The sequence below is a fragment of the Atractosteus spatula genome, chromosome 24, assembly GCF_055471065.1.
Source record: "Atractosteus spatula isolate fAtrSpa1 chromosome 24, fAtrSpa1.hap1, whole genome shotgun sequence".
Classification (NCBI taxonomy): domain Eukaryota; kingdom Metazoa; phylum Chordata; class Actinopteri; order Semionotiformes; family Lepisosteidae; genus Atractosteus; species Atractosteus spatula.
In genome coordinates, this window is record NC_142729.1 from 3,203,001 (window position 1) to 3,223,525 (window position 20,525).

The window sequence follows — 20,525 nt, forward strand, 5'->3', positions numbered from 1 at the left end:
AAGCATGCTCCAGCCCTTCCTAGTTGTGTATTTATCTCCTGCACCTGCCTCTGGTTCCTGCCCCCCGTCCTATAAAAGCCAGATGTTCCTGCCAATCTGGGCTCAGCTTTGGAAGCCTGCCTACCCCTGAGTCCAGGAGCGACTTGAGGGCACAGGCTTCACTACACCATCTGGGTCCGGGACTGGAGCGTCTGGTCCCGTTACCCCCCTTTTATTCCCCCTTTTATTAACTCTGTTTGTCTGTGTCAGGATGGATCACCCGGTTTTGGGACTTTGGAACATTCTCGGATTTGCCTCGGACTCCTTTGGACTGTTTGCCTCTGACACACCCCCCTGAACACCAGCGCACCTAGAACATGCCCCCTGTTTTCCTTCCAGCCCCTTTGCATGCTTTTTCCTTCGTGTCTTCCTCACTCCTCCCCGGATTATGCTGTCTGCATAGGGTCCTGAAAGAACGTTTCATAACAATTTGTTCTGCTTAAAGTGAATTTTCATCCCAATTTTACACCCTTTAACAGACTGAAAAAAAAGGTTTGCACAAGATTTGTCTTTACTCTGTTGTACCTACACTGTATAGTTAAAATTCTTACATCACAAATGACTATTAATTCTAACAGTTTTTTTTTCTAATTGAGTGTTGTTGAAGAACACAGCTGAGCCAGTGCTGGTAATGCACTATATTGTATTTCTACCAAGCATAATGGTTGACAATTAGACCAAAAACTTGCTGAAAGTTATTTTATTTGGTGCTCCCTGACAACAGGAAATCTAATTGTTAACTTTTTTAACCTCTTTTGCTGGTAAAGATTTGCCAGTTTCTGTTTTTATACTTTTAACTTCCTTTATACAATTATTTACCCTATTTTCTAATTACTTGGTGCTATCAAAGGAACTTTTCTTACTTATTATGATTACTGTAAAGTGCAGTTGTGGTGAATATGATCCCCCTCATCCTCAGTTTTCATGACTACTCTGTACCTGTCCAAAAAAAATGCATCACACACCCACACTTTCTATAGGAATATAATTTAAGTTTCAGTTTACAATAAGTTACTTTCTTATCGGAATTAAAACTTAAGCATGCTTTCACTTTCACTTAATTTAAAAAAATGGAATGAACCACTTTATTTTTCTAGCAAAAGACCTTTGTTGCATTTATAGTAGTTTTTTTAAATTATTTTTCCTTATATGTAATTAATATTATAATTGTATATAGACCTCTGTTTTCTTTAGGAAGTATTAAATATGATTAATACTAATCTCTAATAAATTAATTTCCAGATCCTATTGGATTAATCCATTTGTGTAAAAGGTACTTTCTTTTTCACTATTGCATCAGAACCGAAGCTCCAGCACTGGTGATGCTACGCAATGCTTGAAGGTAAAATTGTTTTAATTTGTTTCTTTTGCACAGATCATACCAAACCTCTGAGATTCTGAAAACATGTAAATATGTGTGATTTAAGTTGTTTTTTTATCGACAGGTCTATGCATGTTTTTAGATATCATGAACTGTATATATTTATATGTATATATTATAAATAGTGTTCTGACTTACCATTCAGGACATATTCTACCTTCTGCCCAGTGGCGGCTCTAAGACTCTAGTTGACCATAATCCAGAAATGAAGTTAGTGCTTTATGAAATCAGATGATTTGATATTGTGCTCTAGGGGTGGAGGCATTTTGGGTATACCACTATCTTGGCTCAAAATACATGCCCTATGGTATGATCCTGAGACACAGTTTCCCTGACTGAATCTTTAGCCCAAGAGCTGAGTTGAATTCCATGTTGAACTACAGGTCTTCTATTTTTTTCTTCTTTTTTCTTTTATTTTTAGATAAGGAGACATATACTAATGTTTAAGTAATATTAAAATAGATTATATTTAATATATAATATATGATACTTTGGTGTTTAAAATAAACAGTTAAGAGAAAGATTTTATTTTGAACATTTACTTCAATCAAGAATAAATAATCCTGTTATTATACAGTGAAATTGTATAACATTACACAGCACATCCTAAGGCACTACATGTACTGTATGGGCCAGAATCCACTCCTAACATGTAACACTGTACCAGCAGTCCCACTAAACAGGATTAGATGAAGAAGTGAGAAATTCACCAGATTAATTAAGGGGGACCTGTAGGTTGTGCAGGCTCAGAATGGGATTTAGCCACGACACTGAGGTTAATGTCCCTGCTCTTACAAACACTACCATGGGGTCCTTAATAACCATGTTTATAGGAACTTGGTTTTATTTCTTATCTGAATTACTTCACCTACTGTAACCCAGATCACCATACTGGCAATGGCTTGAAAATTGTGCTCGAGGGAATGGAGACACCCACTGATCCAACAAAAACAGTTACAAAAGTGAGGATTTTCTTTGCATGTCTTCTGTCATTTTTATTTCTTTAGGACATTAAGAAATTTATAATGGTCTATCAGTATAAGTGTAGATAAAATAAATTAAAATGAATGAGGGTAAAATATTATCTCATCAATGTCAAAATTGTACCTCATTAATTTTCAGCCATGTTTTACCAATCCTTTTTTGTAAAATAGCATCCTTTTTTTAAATCTGCCCTCTTAATGTGAGTTGCCTTTTTGTTCTGGTCTTTTCAATTTTACAATATTTTTGTTATAGATATACTGCAGGTATATTCTTCTTTTTGGCTCCTGTTGTAAAGACTATGTATAGAAACAACATGTCCTATATGTAATGTCAGGAGACATTTCATTTACTGTACTACTGAACAAAGGCTGCAAAGGTTTACTCCATGCTGAAAAGAGAAGAAAGGAAACACAATGTTTTGACTGTGGAGCCTTCTATAGGTGTGAGAAAGGCATGGCAGCAAAGATTAAATAGCACAAGAGAATAAAAGCTGGGAGAGTGGAGGAGGCAGGAGCAAGGGAGAGGCAGAGAGGCCACTCAGGTGGTGAAAAGTGGAGAGAGGTGAAGATATGTGAAGTCGAAACCTGCAAGTGAATAGAGAAGATTATACAAAAACAAGTCTGTCGTTGAGAGAAGGTGGAAGGTGTGAACCAAGTTTCAAGATAATTTTCATTTCTGTTGTCTTTCTGCTATGGGAGTAAAGAAACCCTTCTTTGAGAACGCAGACAGAGAGATCAGTGTGATCATGACCGTCTGAGGTGAAATGAGAAACTATGGCCTTGGAGAAATCTTTAATCTTTACAGTCCTTCAATGTTCTCTGAAGCGGTCTCCTAATCTCCATCCGGCTTCCCCAGTGTAGATATGTAGCTGGGCATTTTCTGCAAGATATACAGTAAATGAGGTTTTTGGAGGTACAAGAGGTTGCCTGGGTGATCAGGAATTGTCACATTTTTAATCTTATCACCACTTCAATAGTTTTTACATTTCAATTGAACATTGTCATAGTATTATTCAAAGTATAGCTTTTATTTATGTGTCTGTGGTTGAAATAATATTGATATTAATAGTGTATTCATATTAATTTTCTTGTAGGATGAAAAACCTTTCAGGATGAAGTGCTCAAATTGTAATAGCGATATAACTTCAGGGAATGGACGTTGTCTGCATTGTTATCAGAATCTGAACTCAATGGAAAACAAAAAAGGTAAAATGAATACAAATTATCTTTATCTCAAGTCATCAAAACAGAACAATTACTTATTTGTTTTCTTTTTAGTTACAGGTTATTTAAGCCATAACATGTTTGGCTAAGTAAGTGATCCAATGATCACACCCATACATCTTGGAAGAAAGAGTATCAGCATCACTAAAATCACTGGATAGCTTGTTCAATTCCCCCACAAATATAAATAAGAACATTATTTTGTTATTCTCAGTTCTGTCCACACATGTCCACATGTCTTCACATATCTCACTCAATGTACTGTAAAGCCATTGGGCTGACCTTCAAAAAGCCCTTAAAGATTGAAAATAAAGCCCACTTGCAGTTTTCTTTTTTTAATGAGTGAAATATTCTTGCATGTTCTTGATGCATGTCAGTGTGTTATATTCAAGGAAAAGTTCAGCACACATGATTACTTGCAGAAATATTAAAATGTTTAATACCAAACAAGTCCTTCTTACACCTCTCATGGCGCATCTCAATTACATATCAGTAGGTTTTTGTTTGAGCCAGAGTAACTGATTGCTTTTGACTGAGAAAGAAATATTGTTATATAAAGTGGTGACAGCCAGAAACATTCCAGAAAATAACAAACCAAAACATTTTAAAGAAAATTATCAAGCAGTAAAGTTAACACTGTCTGCAGTTTATTTATTTCTCTCAAATCAGTTCTTGGGGGAACAAATGTGTGAATATTGTAGTTTCAAACACAGAAATATAACCTTTTCTTACTTTTGCATAGATCAACAGTCTAAATTACAGTGACTTGAGTAAGGACAGTTATCTTATTGTAGCGAGTTCGGGTTCTTGGGCTTGTGCCCTTGCCACTCCCGCCTCATTTCATCCCTCACTGCATGGGCTCAAACTTGGGTCTTAGGTATCGCTCAACAGGGAAATTGGCAGCTGAGCTAAAGCAGACCTTCTTCTACGCAAGTCGCAAGTGGCCAACATCCCCCATTATGCGCAGGGCAGTGCCATCATTGCTCTGCAACCAGCTCATATAACCTGTATGCTGGCCTTTTGTAACACTCTCCTCACTTAACTTTCGCCGTCCTCCGTGAAGGGCTATACGATCCCACCCTGACACCAGTGTTGTGATTTTGCGCTCTTGGGCTTGTGCCCTTGCTGTTCTGCCTCAGTTCAAAGCGGCAAGGGCACAAGCCCAAGACCCGAACTTGCTACATTGGTGTTTGTAGTGGGATGGGATAACTCTTTGCTCTGTACACATTTGATGTAAACTCTCTTTAAAAGGAAAACTTTATGTGAAACATGGGAGGTTGTGTATGTTGAGTCTTCAGAATCAAAATACACAGCTGACTGGGCTTACTTTGGTAGGTATTAATATCATAACTTATCTGATTTTAGTGATATTCTTTGAGCTAGCATAAACAGAAAGGAAGTTGTAGTGACACTATTCAGAAGAGCTCTATAGCATTCTTATAAAATTAAAAATTAATTTATAATAGTTTTGTGTGGTCTATGCCCAACCATACAACAATTGGACAACAACCATATAACAATCAAACCTGCTAGGCAGAAAGACAGGTTCGCCCGTCTAATAAACTGTAATATAATTTCAACATACTTTAGCACTGCTGGCACTTACACTTTCTTCTATTTTCTTGTTTTTTTTTCCATTATCCCAAACCCAATGGGTGGAAGCAGAATCACTGGGAAAGAGTCAGGAAGTGACTAGTGTTCTGCAAGTTGAAGAGGTACTAGAATAAATAAAACCTTATTAACTCTAACATTACAATAACACACAGATTTTATTTTCCATAGTCGGTCACAAATGGATGCACCATAATATCACTTTGACATTCCCACATTGCCTAATGGCAAATATTGTATTCAAACCAGTGTATTTGAAGTGAAGTGTTGTATTAGCTCATGTGTAGGTGGTTTTAATATGCAAAATTTACAAATATGCCAGACCAGATCTTTGAAAATCCCTGTAGTTTAAATGATAGAAATTAGACTGTTTACAAAGAAATCTTCTGCTTCTTATTTTCCAAGTTACATTGTATGGGTCAAACTTTCTTCTAGGTACTTTAAACATATACTTTTTATACATTTGCCTTTACAAGACCAACCTGGTTGGTTTCTTATATCTGTACTGGAAGACAGATTACTTATTTGACTAATGCAAGTAAATATTAAACAATTGTTCTTCAATCTTAATAAAATATTACATTTTGTACAGTGCATACAATTTACACACACATTACCGTACCCACTGAAAAAATGTCCTACTTCCCTAAGCTCATGAATCTACAATTCTTGTCATGTCATGTCACAGATCACATCCACATTCAAACTTCCATGTATGCTGTAATAGTAATGCATTATAAATTAATATTTTTATATTTATTTTAATTGGTGTTCAAAATTACTTTCTTGTTTTTTTGTAGAAATTTCAAGATGCCACTGAAAACATATCAAAATCTGAAACTGTGACTGATTCAGGACACAAGGGGGGAAATCTCAGAGGTATAAACCTTTTTGGTCCACTTTCACACAAGTTTTAAACATACATACTTGAATCAGCCATCCATTTTATGATTGCTTTATCCAGATCAGGGCCTACAGTATCTTGGCAAGCTAAACATTCATGCAAAGGTTTTCAAACTATGAACCTTGGTAGCCAGTATACTGTTGTGTTTCATGTCATCTTCATTGTACTTAAAGGAAAGCCACTGCTTTAATTTAACAGCTTTGTCTAATGGGATTGGCCAGAAATAGCATTGTCCATGCTACAGATGCAGCCATTCAAAATGCATGGTACAAACCCGTACCGCACGCAACTACCCACAAGCCACCGCAGTGTACCGCGGTAAGTGATTGGCTGATCAAAATGACCGACAGGGGCACTCGTGGTGCATTGGTCTGGAGTGAAAAGATTTAATCTCTTTACTGTACACGTTTTAATCCACTTAGTACTGAATATTTATATGGATTTTTACCACTAAAGGGAAATTTTAGTAGCTGAGCATAAAAAGAAGAGGAGCATAACGCATCTGAAGGTCATAAACGATATTAATTTAGGAACAAAAACATATTACTGTATGTAAACTGTACTGTATATGGCTGGTCTTGGTAGTTTAAAGAAAAAATACACACCAGTCTTCCATTTCTCCTTAAACATTTTAAACATCAAAGTTTTATGAAACGGTCCCCAAATATGCGATTGCTGTATAGAATGAATTTTAATTTAAAAAAAAATATTTAACACGAAAATTAAGCTTTTTACGTTCCTCCGCCTGAGAATATAGTAACTCGTTGCTATGCAACGCAGAAACACAGCCACTAACTAGCAAAGAGAGGACATAGCCAATATGATAAAGGAATAAATGATTTTTTGTTTATTTCTTTTGCACATTTATTTGAACATTTCCATCGATTGTACAAGCACTTGAAAACTGTCATATCCCTAGTTCGTCTGCATTTTCTTTTACACTCCGGGCATTCTCCCGGTCTGGTGCCGGTCTGTGTCTTCTAGGATATAATGCCGGCGATTTCTTGTTAAATTTGGGTTTCCATTAACGCTGCAGCAAACTCTTGTTTTTATGTCCACTATAACAGACAATCTCCCTTGCTTTTAACTGAGCATTTCATAATTTCCTAAAATTAAAATGATTTAAACTATGCGACAGAATTCTGGGGTCTTCCTATACCAGAGACTATGGTAGGGCTTCAGAATGGTGATTGGCTGACACCATCTGACACCCTCTGACTGGGAAAAAAAGACCTATTGATCTGTTCTACATACCAGGAAGACAACAGCATGCAGTATGTTGTTTCTATTCAAAACGTGTACTTTAAAAGTTTAATTAAGAAGTAAAAACCATACAGCGTACACAGATTTCTAAGCTGAATAGGAGGAAGAAAAATTACCTGTGTTTTGCGCATAAAAAGTGGTTATTAACTATTGAAATCTTCCCGTCACCCCCATTTCCATTTAAATCGCAAACCCGTGTTAAATTAAATGTCTTTATTGATTCACAATCTGGAAATGCAACATAAATCGTTATCTTTGTCTTCTGCATAATAATGTTCACCTCTCTGTCCAGCAAATTAATAATAAACTTTATTTTATATAGCGTCTTTAAAGGTGGCTTCTCAAAAAGCCTTACAGGATAAAAACAACAATAACAACAATACTGTTTATTTTTTTTAAAAAAGAAATAAAAAATGACATATAATGATGTGTTAGACATTGCACAACTTTAAAACCTATAAAAACGCGAGTTAATAACCACTTTTTATGCGTGAAAAAGGGGTGATCTTTTGCAGCTGACATTTCACTGTTTTAAATGAATAAGAAATTAGATTGCTCATAAATCTAATCACGTATTTTACATAAACACAGCTTAATTGCTCTATGAAAATGCTCTTTTTCTTGTTCGTTTTGGAGACCTTGATCGAAACTGATTTGAGATGTCAGAACGGATTTATTTTCTGTCTATTTCTGTGTGTGCATTTCCTACGTTGTTTGTCTGTCAAGATTTTAACTTTAGATTTAGGCTCAGATTTCAACTATACATCGTACACTAATTACTAACAGTAAATACTGATGTTTTGCTCCCTCTTACCACAAAAGTATTAAAAATAATGTATTGTAGCTGGGATTAACTTTTTTTCGTACATGTCTCTACCTACTGTGACTCGGACTTGGAAAGGTTAAAGATAGCGACAAATCGGGCACCCAGATGGGGGGGGGCGTCTTTCCGCCTCCATAACTAAAAAGCCAAATAGGAGTGGCTTAAGCGACATACACAGTTGTGTAAATGTTTTAAGATATGTTTATGTTGTGAATGTCTGTAGATTGTATCTTATTTTTAGTTTTTGTTTTGTTTCACGTTAATTTTATAAGGGAGAGTGTCATAGAGACGACTCTCTTACCCCCCATCTTGATTAAAATACTTTTATTTTTTCACAATCTGGCAATGCCAGACAGAATTCACATTCGCTGCAGCCGAATGGCGTTGCAGATCAGAAAATCAAAGAACAAAACAATTATCGTGCACAGCACCTCAATGGAATAGCTTTAACTTGCTAATGCGTTGGTGTAAAAGTCCGGGTGTGGCAAGCTTCTAATGTCTCCCGACTTCGGCGAAAGAAACCCGACTTTCATTGGAAGACAATGAAGATATTTTACCCGTACATTTTTTTAAAAAAAAGTCAATTGAGTTTCCATGATATTGCTATTTTGCTATTGCTACAGTAATGTCTATTGCTACTGAGTCTTTGTGTCTACAGTACATTGTTTGTGAACAAACTGGTTTCACAGATATTTTCAACCCCCATCCACTGTTGTTTCATCAGTTGTTATCCTGTAAAGTGCTTTGAGAAGCCACCTTAAAAGGCGCTATATAAAATAAAGTTTATTATTTTTATTAATAATATTGATCATATTTTTCCTCCCAGAACTTGTAAATTGTTGTTGTTATTGTTGTTTTTATCCTGTAAAGCCCTTTGAGAAGCATACTGTCCAGCTTGTCAGGTGCATTCTCTTGTAAAATAATAAGTAGAGCTCTGGAAAGCCAGAAGGAGGGCTTCACCCTGCCTGCTGTGGGAAGAGTTGGCCACAGCCGGGGCTTATTCCTTCCCTGCCTCACCAAGGGCAGACCCTGCCAGGCCTTCATCGACACCGGTTCGACCATCACCCTGCTGCGACCTGGTGTCCTGCCCACAACCGCCCACCTACTGCAACCAGTCCAACCCCAGGATACAGTCCTCGCGGACTGGGGCAAGGTAGAAGGGGTGTTTCACCCTCACAGCCCCAAAGTGCATGGTGAGCGCCCTGGGGGTCTGGCTGCCTTGGTGCCTGGCAGGACACCAGGCCGCAGCAGGGTGATGGTCGAACCGGTGTCGATGAAGGCCTGGCAGGGTCTGCCCTTGGTGAGGCAGGGAAGGAATAAGCCCCGGCTGTGGCCAACTCTTCCCACAGCAGTCGGGAAGCGCTCCTTCTGGCTTTACAGAGCTCTACTTATTATTTTACAAGAGAATGCACCTGACAAGCTACTGTAGACACAGAGACTCAGTAGCAATAGCAATTACTGTAGCAATATCAAAATAGAAATATTATGGACACACAATTGACACAAAAAAAACTTTTTTTTGACAGCTGGTTTTTGTTGACAGCTTGACACAAGTTTATCAGTGAAAAGACCACGGGCATTCTTCCTCCCCCCTACATTCTCAGAGTAGAATAGAATTTATTATTAGCACAATTTATTACAGTGCTAAATTTAATATTATTGATTACTAATAGTTTATGCTAACACTTAGCTTTCCTAACGCTAGAAGTACTACCGTAAGTAAGTACTGTAAGTACTTACTGTACTTACTCTACTGTACTTAAGTACTACTACTGTAAGCAAAAAAAAGGGGTTTTGGAGGGGGGGGAGGTGTCTTTCATTGGAAGACTCGCCCCCTTCTACTTTGAAAATACCTGTGAAACCGGTTTAATTCGTCACGGCCAGCACTCCCGCAGAGAGTGATGAAAACCGTGCAGCGCCAGGCAAATGCACATTAATATGTTGGGCTTTTGGGCTCAGGTGGATTTGCGCCCTACAGTTTAACCTGCGGTACCACTGTGTACTGTGCATACAGTACGAACATTTGTAATTTTGAAATATAAAAAATGTCAATATACTGTAGTGTCCATAATATTTGCTATTTTAGTTTTTCAAAGAAGTGTTTTTGATAAAAAAAAACTCATAGTGATTGCTGGATTTGAACACCCGATCTTATACTGTAAAGCTTAAGCCGTGACGCCACCGAGGCAAGTCATGTGACACACACTGAAACAGCAATACAGATATTACAGTAATATGGTCAGAAGGTCAACCACATGTAAGACTTTGGTGCTTAAAATGTTTAGGGAGAAATGGAGTATTGGTGTGTATTTTTTCTTTAAAATACCAATAACAGCAACATACAGTTTACATAATATGTTTATGTTCCTAAATTAATATTGTTTATGACCTTTATGACCTTCGTTATGCTCCTCTGCGTTTTATGCTTAGCGACTAAAATTTCCCTTTAGTGGTAAAATTCCATATAAATATTCAATACTAAGTGGATTAAAATGTGCACAGTAAAGAGATTAAATTATTAAATCTTTTCACTAACAACCAATACACCACATTATCTTCTGTGTCGGATTTAACATTGGAATGTTTTTTTTACAAGTGTCAAAAGAAGCGATACACAACCTGTCTCCTCTATAACTCTTCAGTTTACAGAGAAATTCCGCCAGAGCCTCACAACATTGTCCAATAATACTCTTCTTGTGTCTAATTTTTAGTTAAGCAGAATTTGAGCTACAGACCATAACAGACTAAAAAACAGAATCCACCTGCGATTCGGGTGTTAAAATGTGTTTACAAAGAAAGTGAAATACAGTAATACTACCAGCTATATAGATACACAGATTTAGATATTTAGATCCTTAAATTAATAGCATTATTAATTTCTTTAGATACATGATTACATATTATATTCTCGATTATAAAACCGATAATTCCGGTCCTGGAATCTAACTGGCTGACACCCTTCTGAAGCGGTACCATAATCTCTGGTATACGCACACCGCAGAAATTTGACTTTTTACTGTGTAATAAATTTTAAAGACTACTTCTTAGCGAAGATAAGAAAGCGTAGATAAAAAAGCTTGGATTCTCATGTATCTGATACAAGTATCTTTTAATACAGTGGTTGTTGTGGTCTTGAGGATCTGTGTAATATTTTGAGCTCTGGTTGAATGATAAGTGTCGCAGTTTAAATAATTTCCATTTGAAACGCTCTGTTAAAAGCAAGGGCGTTTTTATGTCCGTTATAGTAAAAGAAAATGCCTGACAAAGAAGGGCTTGGACAGATTCCAAATGCTTGTACAAATGTGCTAAAGAAATGAACAAAAAAAGTCATTTATTCCTTTATCATATTGGCTAGCTAATGTCCTGTCATCATTAGTTAGATCAACGAAATGCTGTGGTGTTTGTCAAAGAAAAAAATAAAAGTCTTTTCGTTTAAAATGACGGTTAGAAAGAATGTGGACCACCTTAATACTTTGAGTTTACAGCTTGTCCAAAGTCATACATTATTAATACTATTAGTAATATCTTCGGTTAAGGCTTTGATGCATAAAATATTTCTGCATAATTAAAATATTTATGATAAAGGTAGGTTGTGTACTTTTGCCCAACTGAGCAATCTTGCTTTCATAAAATATACCAACTTTTTAATGACTGATGATTAACATGCTGTAATACACAGTTTAAATTTAAAAGCTCAAATGCTGTACATGAGAGGTTAAGCTTTATTGGCTCCTCCTGTCGGTTTTACAAGGTGATTCTGGGTACTTTCCAGTATGACGTCAAATGATGCATTACACCGCATGATACTGCTTTTTGATGCGACACGCCCACCGTGGTGTACCGCGAAGTACCCCACGCATTTTGAATGGCTGCATCTGTATGTGCAAGTTTTGTTTGGAATCGCTTATTAAATTATCTTTTAGTTGTTAGTGAAGGTTGTACTTTAATATATGTTCAAGATTTTAAAAGCATAAAGAGCTTTGGGCCTTATTTCCACAATCATTCAGTCACTAAAGACAAAAGTAATTTATGAAATATTATAATATAAATAGGAACAAGCAAAAGTTCTCAAAAAAGGGTTTCTTAACTCCTATAGCAGAAAAACATCTGACACCAAAATAACCCTGAAACTAGGATCACACTTTCCCCCTTGTCTCAATGACAGACTTGTTTTCTTATAATCCTCTCTATTCATTTGCAGGTTTCGACTTCACACCTCTCTTCACCTCTCTCTACTTCTCACCAGCTGAGTGGCCTCTCTGCCTTCCCCTGCTCCCACATACTCCATTTTCCCAGCTTTTGACATTTAGAATCTGTAAAACTTGTGACTTGTTGTCAGTTCCACTTGGATTATATTATAGTTGGATATTTGTGACAGGACTCCCTGACTACAAGCAACTATATATAGTATAAGAACTATGTACAGCGAATACTACATGTACAGTATCTACTCTAACATATTTAACATGAATTTGGTTTCTTAGGAATGAAAGAGGAGCCTTGTGTAAAAGAGGACTATGAAACACAGAGAATGCCAACATCTTGTAGAGACAGCTCATGGGAGATGGTGAATGATAATGACATAAAGGTAAAACTTTTTATTTTTATTTTTGAAGAATAATATGTAAACACATATGCCCTGACCAGTAGTCATTAATCATTTTTAACCTTTCCTTAACCCTAATCAAATATTAAGATTTTTTTTTAAATAAGTCATTATACTGTATACACTCACAATGCTGTTCTATAGCACATATACAATATAGTTATGACAATATTTCTGTTTTTATAGGAATTACAAAGAAATGTTATAGAAGTATGTAGAGATCTTATAGAACAATGCTATGTTATCACAAATGATTTACAGTATAAATCTCTCCCCATGACAACCTACATAAATTAAATTGCATAACAGATAGCTCTCTATATAAATGAATAACATAATTTTCATTAATTGAATTGTTTTTCTACAACCATGAATTGGAGTATGCAGCCAGAAAATGGATGGATGAATTGTTTATAATGTTTTGAAAAAATGTAAGATCTGTATAAAATGAATATCTTTATAATATTCACTCTATTGGCCATATACAATTTCTTGTATTAGAAATTGTCTTTTCACATACCCCAGCTTGCTCTCCATGAGAAACACAGACAGGGAGAGAAGCCTGGGGTTAGAGGGCAGGGACACCCATTTATACAGCACCCCTGGAGCAGTTGGGGTTAAGGTTCTTGCTCAGGGGCCCAACAGAGTAGGATTTCTTTGCCGGCCACTGGATTCAAACTGGTTACCTTCCAGCCACAAGCACAGATCCTTAGGCACAGAGCCACCGCAGCGCCCAAAAAGAAATCCTTCAAGCTGGAATCAAACCAGCAACCTAAGGATTTCCTTGTGACTACTACAGTCCTCCACTCTACCAGCTGAGCTGTCAAAGGCCTTACATTAGGCCATACTTAAATTAAATCTTTTAATCAGGGAAACAATTAATGATTTATTTTTTATTTTATTGACAGGAATGTGAAGGACCAAATTCCAGTTCATTAGAAGATAGAGGTAAATATATTTTTACTGCTCATTGAAAATTCAGAATTCAAAATTCAACAGTGAAAAACACATTTTGCAAGACGCATTTAATGATACACTATTAACAATGAGAGTACAGGAAGCGAAAGAAAATAATACCAGTTGTGAAAGATTTCTGCCATGTTAGGCCACTTCTCCTTCAGGCTTGCAACTTATATTAATATTAAATTTAAGAACAGATTATTGCAGAGTAGCCATACATTAATCTGTAGGAGACATGGCATAAATTGAGGTTTGTGAAATATTTCCTACAAGGTCTGAAAAAGGGCTTAAAGTCCTAATTGTGGAGAATTCCTTGTGTGTAATGGCCCATTTAGTTGTATGCACTGTGTTACGGTACATATATAGAAAGATATATAAAAGCAGCATTTTTTTTGTACCAAATTTACAAGTTTATTTACAGTAACACAAATAATTATAATAATTCACTAAAGAAAAGACAAACAAGTTCACTTATCTAAAAGTCCTTATCCATACCACTTCCATCACTGTCCTGGTAATTTTGTTATTCCTTGGATTTTCTTTTTCAATTTGTGTGTCCACGAAAACGAATAAACAAGCAGAAAAGTTCAATATCCCTCAATGCATTATAATTCCAAATATATCTAAATATCCTGACCGTAAGTAAAGTGATTTTAAAACAGGCTGAATCCCTCTCTCCAACAAACTGTCCATTCCTCCCAAAATTCAGTCCGTTAACCCCTGGTGCATTCAAACTAGAAAGTTCTAAACCTTTTTAGTTGCATTTTCCTTTTAATGATTTATTTATTCTAGAAAATTCTAGCCAAGAACATTCAAGATAATACTAACTATATACATAAAGTGATGTTATTTACAAATGATGAATATTCTATCAAAAATAGTCTAAAAAATAATTATTCATAAAAACTGCATACTTAAAAGTTAAGTCTGACTAGGGTAAATCATCTTTTGTTTTTGAGTCACCCTCAACTCTTTCTATGTGTGCCATTTCCAAAATGGTATTTCTGGGGGGGGGTGTAACTGACACGCAGTGCTAGTCACAGAATAAAATTTTGCCTTTCCACATCATAATTTAACCATTAAATAATACTTTTACTATAGACTATAAATCTATATTGTAAACAAACCTAAAGAAGAGAAACACTCAACTCTTTGAAAAAATCTCTAAATGATAAAAGCATTTATTGTCAAAACCAATAAAAAGACAATATATTCTGAACTGTGGGGTAGTAGGCAACATCTGATCCATGTGGATTTATCAATGGGAGGAGTTGTGTGACCCGGCTCAGGAGCTGATCTGGAGTTGCTCTAAAGTGGAAGTGAGAGGCTGGAGAGGGTAGAACAGTGTATCAGATTTTCTCCTTGGCCTTGGCCTTGCCTTCTTCCCCAGGTCTTGATGTTCAGTCCATTTTTGTGTAACTTCACGTCCTAACTTCTGAATTTCCTGACTACCAAATTGTGGGTCTTGGCCAGCCTTCTTTTTAGTCTTTTTTTTCTAATCTTTTTAATGAGCTAAATACAAATTCCACATTACAGGTGAGCTGTCTTCTTTTGTTAACAGCAAGTGGGCAGATTTGGGTCAGACAGCACAGACTGGATTTTACAGTTGACATATAGAAGGATTCACTTCATCCATGCACAGTAGACATTTTGCATCTGCACTTTCAGTAGATCAGGTAGAGAAACTGCTTCACCAAATGAATTAAGGTGACCATTACACAAGGCAGATTGAGCAGACTCAGAGAGGATTTTAACCGGTGCAGTGGGGAAAACAGGCCCATTCTTATGAAAAGAGCCGTTGGTCTTTAGCAGCCTGTAGATCAGGAACACTGTTTGTGGTCTAATGTGAAGGACAAGACTACAGTGGTTGTCATCACCATTTTATTGCATTCACCATACTGGTGTACTGGTTTTGTGAAATTCAGTCCTGAGGGAAATGTACTTCCTACTGGACCACCAACATCTCATACAGTAGGTTTTCTTTGGAGGTCTCACACTACTTACCAGCCACAGCTTCTGCAATCTGATAAGATCAGACTAAAGAGTATTAAAGCATACCCAAGGTAGGGTAAAAAGGAGAGGGGTGAGAGTAGGAAAGACAGCAAACAATTAAATGTCCTACCTGTAATGGTCTCAGCTTCCTTTATTAAGGATTGTGTAGGAAATATGTACCTCAAACAGCTGATGTTCTGGAGAAGTTTCAAGGAATGTCAAAGACATGTAGTACAATGTTTAGGTCTTGAATGAGGTGTCTGGCACATTTATCAATAGATATTGAAAACCAGTTTCTGTGAGGGTGATAAAGATAATTATTTGTTCTCTGCAGATACATGCAGATCAGTGGCTCAAAAGGCAGTTGTCTGTGCCTTGTTGATTTTGAGGCACCCTCATTCCAGTATTTGTGACTAGAGTGAGAGAAGTCCTTTCAAGTATTGTCTTTTTACAGATTTTAAAGACTTTACCAATGCAAAGTTAATAATGATAAAGAGAGAAGCCGAAAGCTGGTGTTAATTAGAATTCTAATATTGCTAATTTTAAAATTAAATTGTAAAAAAACAACAAAAATGTTTAATACTGCAGCAGACATGTCAAAGATTAGGTATCTCAATGAGTAACCTTTACAAAGAGCTATTCAAGAATGAATTCAAGAACATTTCACAATTGCACTTTTCTCGCATTCCAGTTACCACTTGCAGCTATTCTGCTTTGTAGTAAAATCAAAACAATACATGATATTTAAAAAGATGCCCAATCCACCTGAGGAGTAAGACTTGATGTCTCTGCTATAGCAGCAGAAAAGTAAAATTTTCTAAACACCAAGACTAGAATTTGTGACATACCTAGGGAGGACATCCATTGCAACAAAAGTAATGTTGTCTTGTTCAAATTAACTCTAAATGATAATTACTGCAGTTTTTTAAAAATAACTTTCAGATCACAGCTAAAGATCTTTTGTTGTTGCAGTCTTATATATGATTTTGTTCCTTTATTGAAATAGGTCACAATCTCTCCTCTGAAGGACCTTCAACAAATTATCCTGTTGCATCTCAGAGGTAATATTAATCATACCTTTATTACCACAGTTTTGTTTATAACTATGACTTCAAACATTGTTTTGAGAATTACTTTTTAAATAACTCTTATACTGTTATTAACCTGGGCCAGGACCAGAGTAGAATAAAGAACTACCAAAGGGCTTTCTTTGCTCTTGCTTTTGTTTGAGAAGTCACCTATCCATGACACTTAACAGCTTCTTATAACAACCACATGGGTCTTCTCTAAGAAAACATAGTAAACAGGATCTTGCTGAGACTGTTACTAAAACTCTATCTCACAGTTAGAGTCTCATGTCATTCTAGTTTCAAAGCTTCAATTAGAATATTTACATTAGGTCTATTTACATAGGATTCTGCTGCCTGGCTTTTAAACTGTTGCTTGACCAATAGACTTCTAGCATCTGGTTAGGTGACCGAAGACAGGAAGTTATTTCTTATAGCTTTCTGGGAAATATGGTACAGAAAAGGATCTCAAGCTAATTGGATCTTATTGCCCTCTTACCACAGCTACCATATTTTTAAAATTTTTTAATTCCAAATGCCAAAAGGGAATGAGTTTGACCAAGTATTGAGTTTTTCAATTTTGTTTCACAAAGCATCTTGTCTAAGTACTCCCCCATGATTTTTCTATATTATGCTGCAATCCAAGCTTACAATTTAATCAATTTCAATTAGGGCACAATCTAATCTATAAACTGATAATGCTAGAAGTTCAAGACATGTCTATAAATGAGAATAAAAAATATAGAATAGCAGTGGAACCTGTGGATACACAATGTATGTCAGGGCATTTGGAGATTACTGATCTTTTATAGAACAAGCAGTTTACTTACAAAATACAATTATATTGGGCAGTTCACAATGTATATATTCTGCTTCTCTTCCTGCATTTGCTAGTCCCATTGCGTTATATTTTTTTTACAGAAGTATGAAATATAAATTAAAAACATGAACTAACAATAATAGTATTGCCTGTATCTTGTTAATGTAAATGTAGCAAAATAAATGTCACATAGTCAACCTGTGGTAAACTATTAAATCTACTGAAAGTGCCAAGAAACTAATCCTAAATTTCCTGCTTCAGAAATCTGGATGAGGATGTGTTATCACTTATTTTTCTCATAATAACATTTGTTGAATTTTTGTCTGCTGAAACACATAGAGTAATTTTTTTATGTTCACATGTTCACAAAATGAATTGTTTTCACACATTTTTTATTTTATTTGCAGCATTGAGTTTTATGCATATTTGGAAGATAGTTCAATGCAGAAAGGAAGATTAATTGTTGAACGTTACAATGAATCTCAGGAACCAGATGAATTCACATTTGTTTGTGAAATGATAAAAATCTTGTAAGTCTATATTTTTTCATTACATTTCATTACCTACTCTCTAATAAATCCTTTTGTGGAATAATATCAAAGGACCTCATAATTATGGCCTCAATGTCTCCTTGAGTCAAATCAATGTGTGATGTTAGTATCAGTATCTTCAACATTGGTCCTGGAGAGTTCTAATCCAGGTCACCTAAATCACCTGTTACTTAAAGAATTTGAAAATGTTTAAAAACAGTTGATCAACCGAGCAAGTAATGAAAGGAACAGTAGTCTTTTAGAGTTTAAAAATATTCTGATTTTTGTTCTACATACTGTAATCTGTAAATTACTTGAGCACAACAGCCATTTTCTAGGCCATGAATGAAAAAATAGTGCCACATACACCACCTGGACCAAAATCACTTTCAGTAGCTACTTGGTTATTGTTTAAGATCCCCATCCCAGTGCTGATCAGGACCAGCCTAGTGTAGTTTGTGAGATCTGAAGAGATAATGCTAGGAAGTATAAAAAAGAAATGTATAAATGGTACAATCCTGTCTAGAGATCAGAGTCTGCTAAAGCTAATGTCAAATTATCATCAAAATATTGACACAAACTTTATAAGGTTTAAAGATTTAATAAGATTTAAAAAGGTTTAAAAGATTCATAGTTTAAAAAATTATTTAAAAATATAAAATGACTATTCAAAATTATTGTAAAGTTATCAACTGTTCATATTTTATGTCAAATAACAAATGTCAAAACGTTTTTTTAATTTCAGAGAATCCTTATGTTTTATTCAGTGCCACCATTTACTAATTAACATGCTAGATTGCTTAAAACATTTTACTAGAGGTGCAAAAATTGAATGTTAACTCTATCACTATCTTCATAGTTATTTACATTCCAATAAGTATGGCATTCCTTCACATGCATTTTTTCAGGTCTTTTCCAAATCAAAAAGGAACATTATTCAGAGGAATCTTTCTAGATCAACACTTCCTGGCTTGCAATTTTAAATACAGATATACATGGATTTCAGATGGAAAACCTCTCATTTCTGAGTATCTAGATACAGCCAACAGCAAAAGCGACAACATTTGGAGATGTTTGAACATTAAGGAGACTCACAAGACTGGTGGTAAGGTGTAAAATACATTTATTTTAAGTTGGTGCAGAGGTTTTCAAGAGTCTCCTTTACGGTCTTCTCTGTTCAAAGCTGAAGTGTTTTATCTTTGTTTAGTACATTCCTTTGGCCCTAGGTATATGTATATTAGGTTGCTTATCACTGGACTTATTTTTGAGCAGCATTTTTTCTTTTGTGACAAGATTATTAAATTCTGCATAGAAATCCAAGATTTCAATTGTGCATTAGCTACAGTGTTAGCACAACCATCCTTGTTTAAAATTCTACACTGTAAACTTTGTATCCTGACTGATTCCTTTTATCCAGCATCAATTCCTTATGCCTTTCTCTCCTTTTGTGTTTCTATTATTCTTTTTACCTGTATTCTCAATTCATTTTATTCATTTTCTGTAACTGGATTTTTTATTAATTTCTCATGTTTTAATGTACTTACAAGTAGCACTGCTTTGCGAGTATTCTCTTTTCCTTTTACATTGCCAGACATGTCAATAATCCAGGTGGTGGTTGCAATTGGTTTACATGTATAAAAAGCATCCCACATTTAGTTGGATTAATTTCCATTAATACTGCTGAATAGTACAATACAGCCATGACAGATAAATGCAAAATCTCAGATAATGTTGCTTTGCTTTAAAAGAGCATAAAGACTAAAGATAGTACTTTAAAGATATTTATTTTTTTTATTATCTTTAAAGATAACATCTAACAGCTACTAACTACTGAAATCAGCTACACATACCATCATGTTGCCACTACAAAACCAATGTGTTTTGGAAAGACTAAAGGATGGAAATGGCATCCTGAGTCTGGAAAGTGACACTTCCCACTGTATAATTTTGGTCTAACCATGCTTATTGCTTTATTTTATTATGTTAACATCTGTAAGGTCTCTTGTCTAACTCTACTTTATTTTATTTTCAGTCTGGTATCAATTTGATTTCATACACGTGAAAGCTAGATGGTCCTTCTGGAAATCGTCAAAGAATACACCTCAGTATCAGAGATCAATGCTTTCATTTCTACTAACGTTTTTTCATATCAAAGATTTTGAGGAAGTTAAACATAAAATAAACAACTTTCTTGAGTGCTTACAGAATGGTACAATTTTTGACAGTGAATCCAAACATACCTTCTCTTTGGATTTTGATCAGGTAAGCAGCCTCTATATTTCTAAATTTATATTTTAAAATTAAAGTTAAACTGAAAATTAC

General features: G+C 35.5%; 1 protein-coding gene across 1 annotated transcript in view; it reads left to right on the forward strand.

The window, feature by feature from the left end:
* Positions 1-1,340: 1,340 nt before the first annotated feature.
* The window catches only part of LOC148815784 (E3 ubiquitin-protein ligase rnf213-alpha-like), a 186,014-nt gene continuing 166,829 nt past the window's right edge, over positions 1,341-20,525 (forward strand). The window contains exons 1-10 of the mRNA XM_088904872.1: positions 1,341-1,381; positions 3,498-3,609; positions 5,293-5,342; positions 6,039-6,117; positions 12,713-12,816; positions 13,743-13,782; positions 16,793-16,847; positions 18,081-18,203; positions 19,112-19,308; positions 20,236-20,465. Of these exons, the coding sequence (XP_088760998.1) occupies positions 3,516-3,609; positions 5,293-5,342; positions 6,039-6,117; positions 12,713-12,816; positions 13,743-13,782; positions 16,793-16,847; positions 18,081-18,203; positions 19,112-19,308; positions 20,236-20,465 (972 nt within the window). The 5' untranslated portion in view covers positions 1,341-1,381; positions 3,498-3,515. The remainder of the gene's footprint in view (positions 1,382-3,497; positions 3,610-5,292; positions 5,343-6,038; positions 6,118-12,712; positions 12,817-13,742; positions 13,783-16,792; positions 16,848-18,080; positions 18,204-19,111; positions 19,309-20,235; positions 20,466-20,525) is intronic.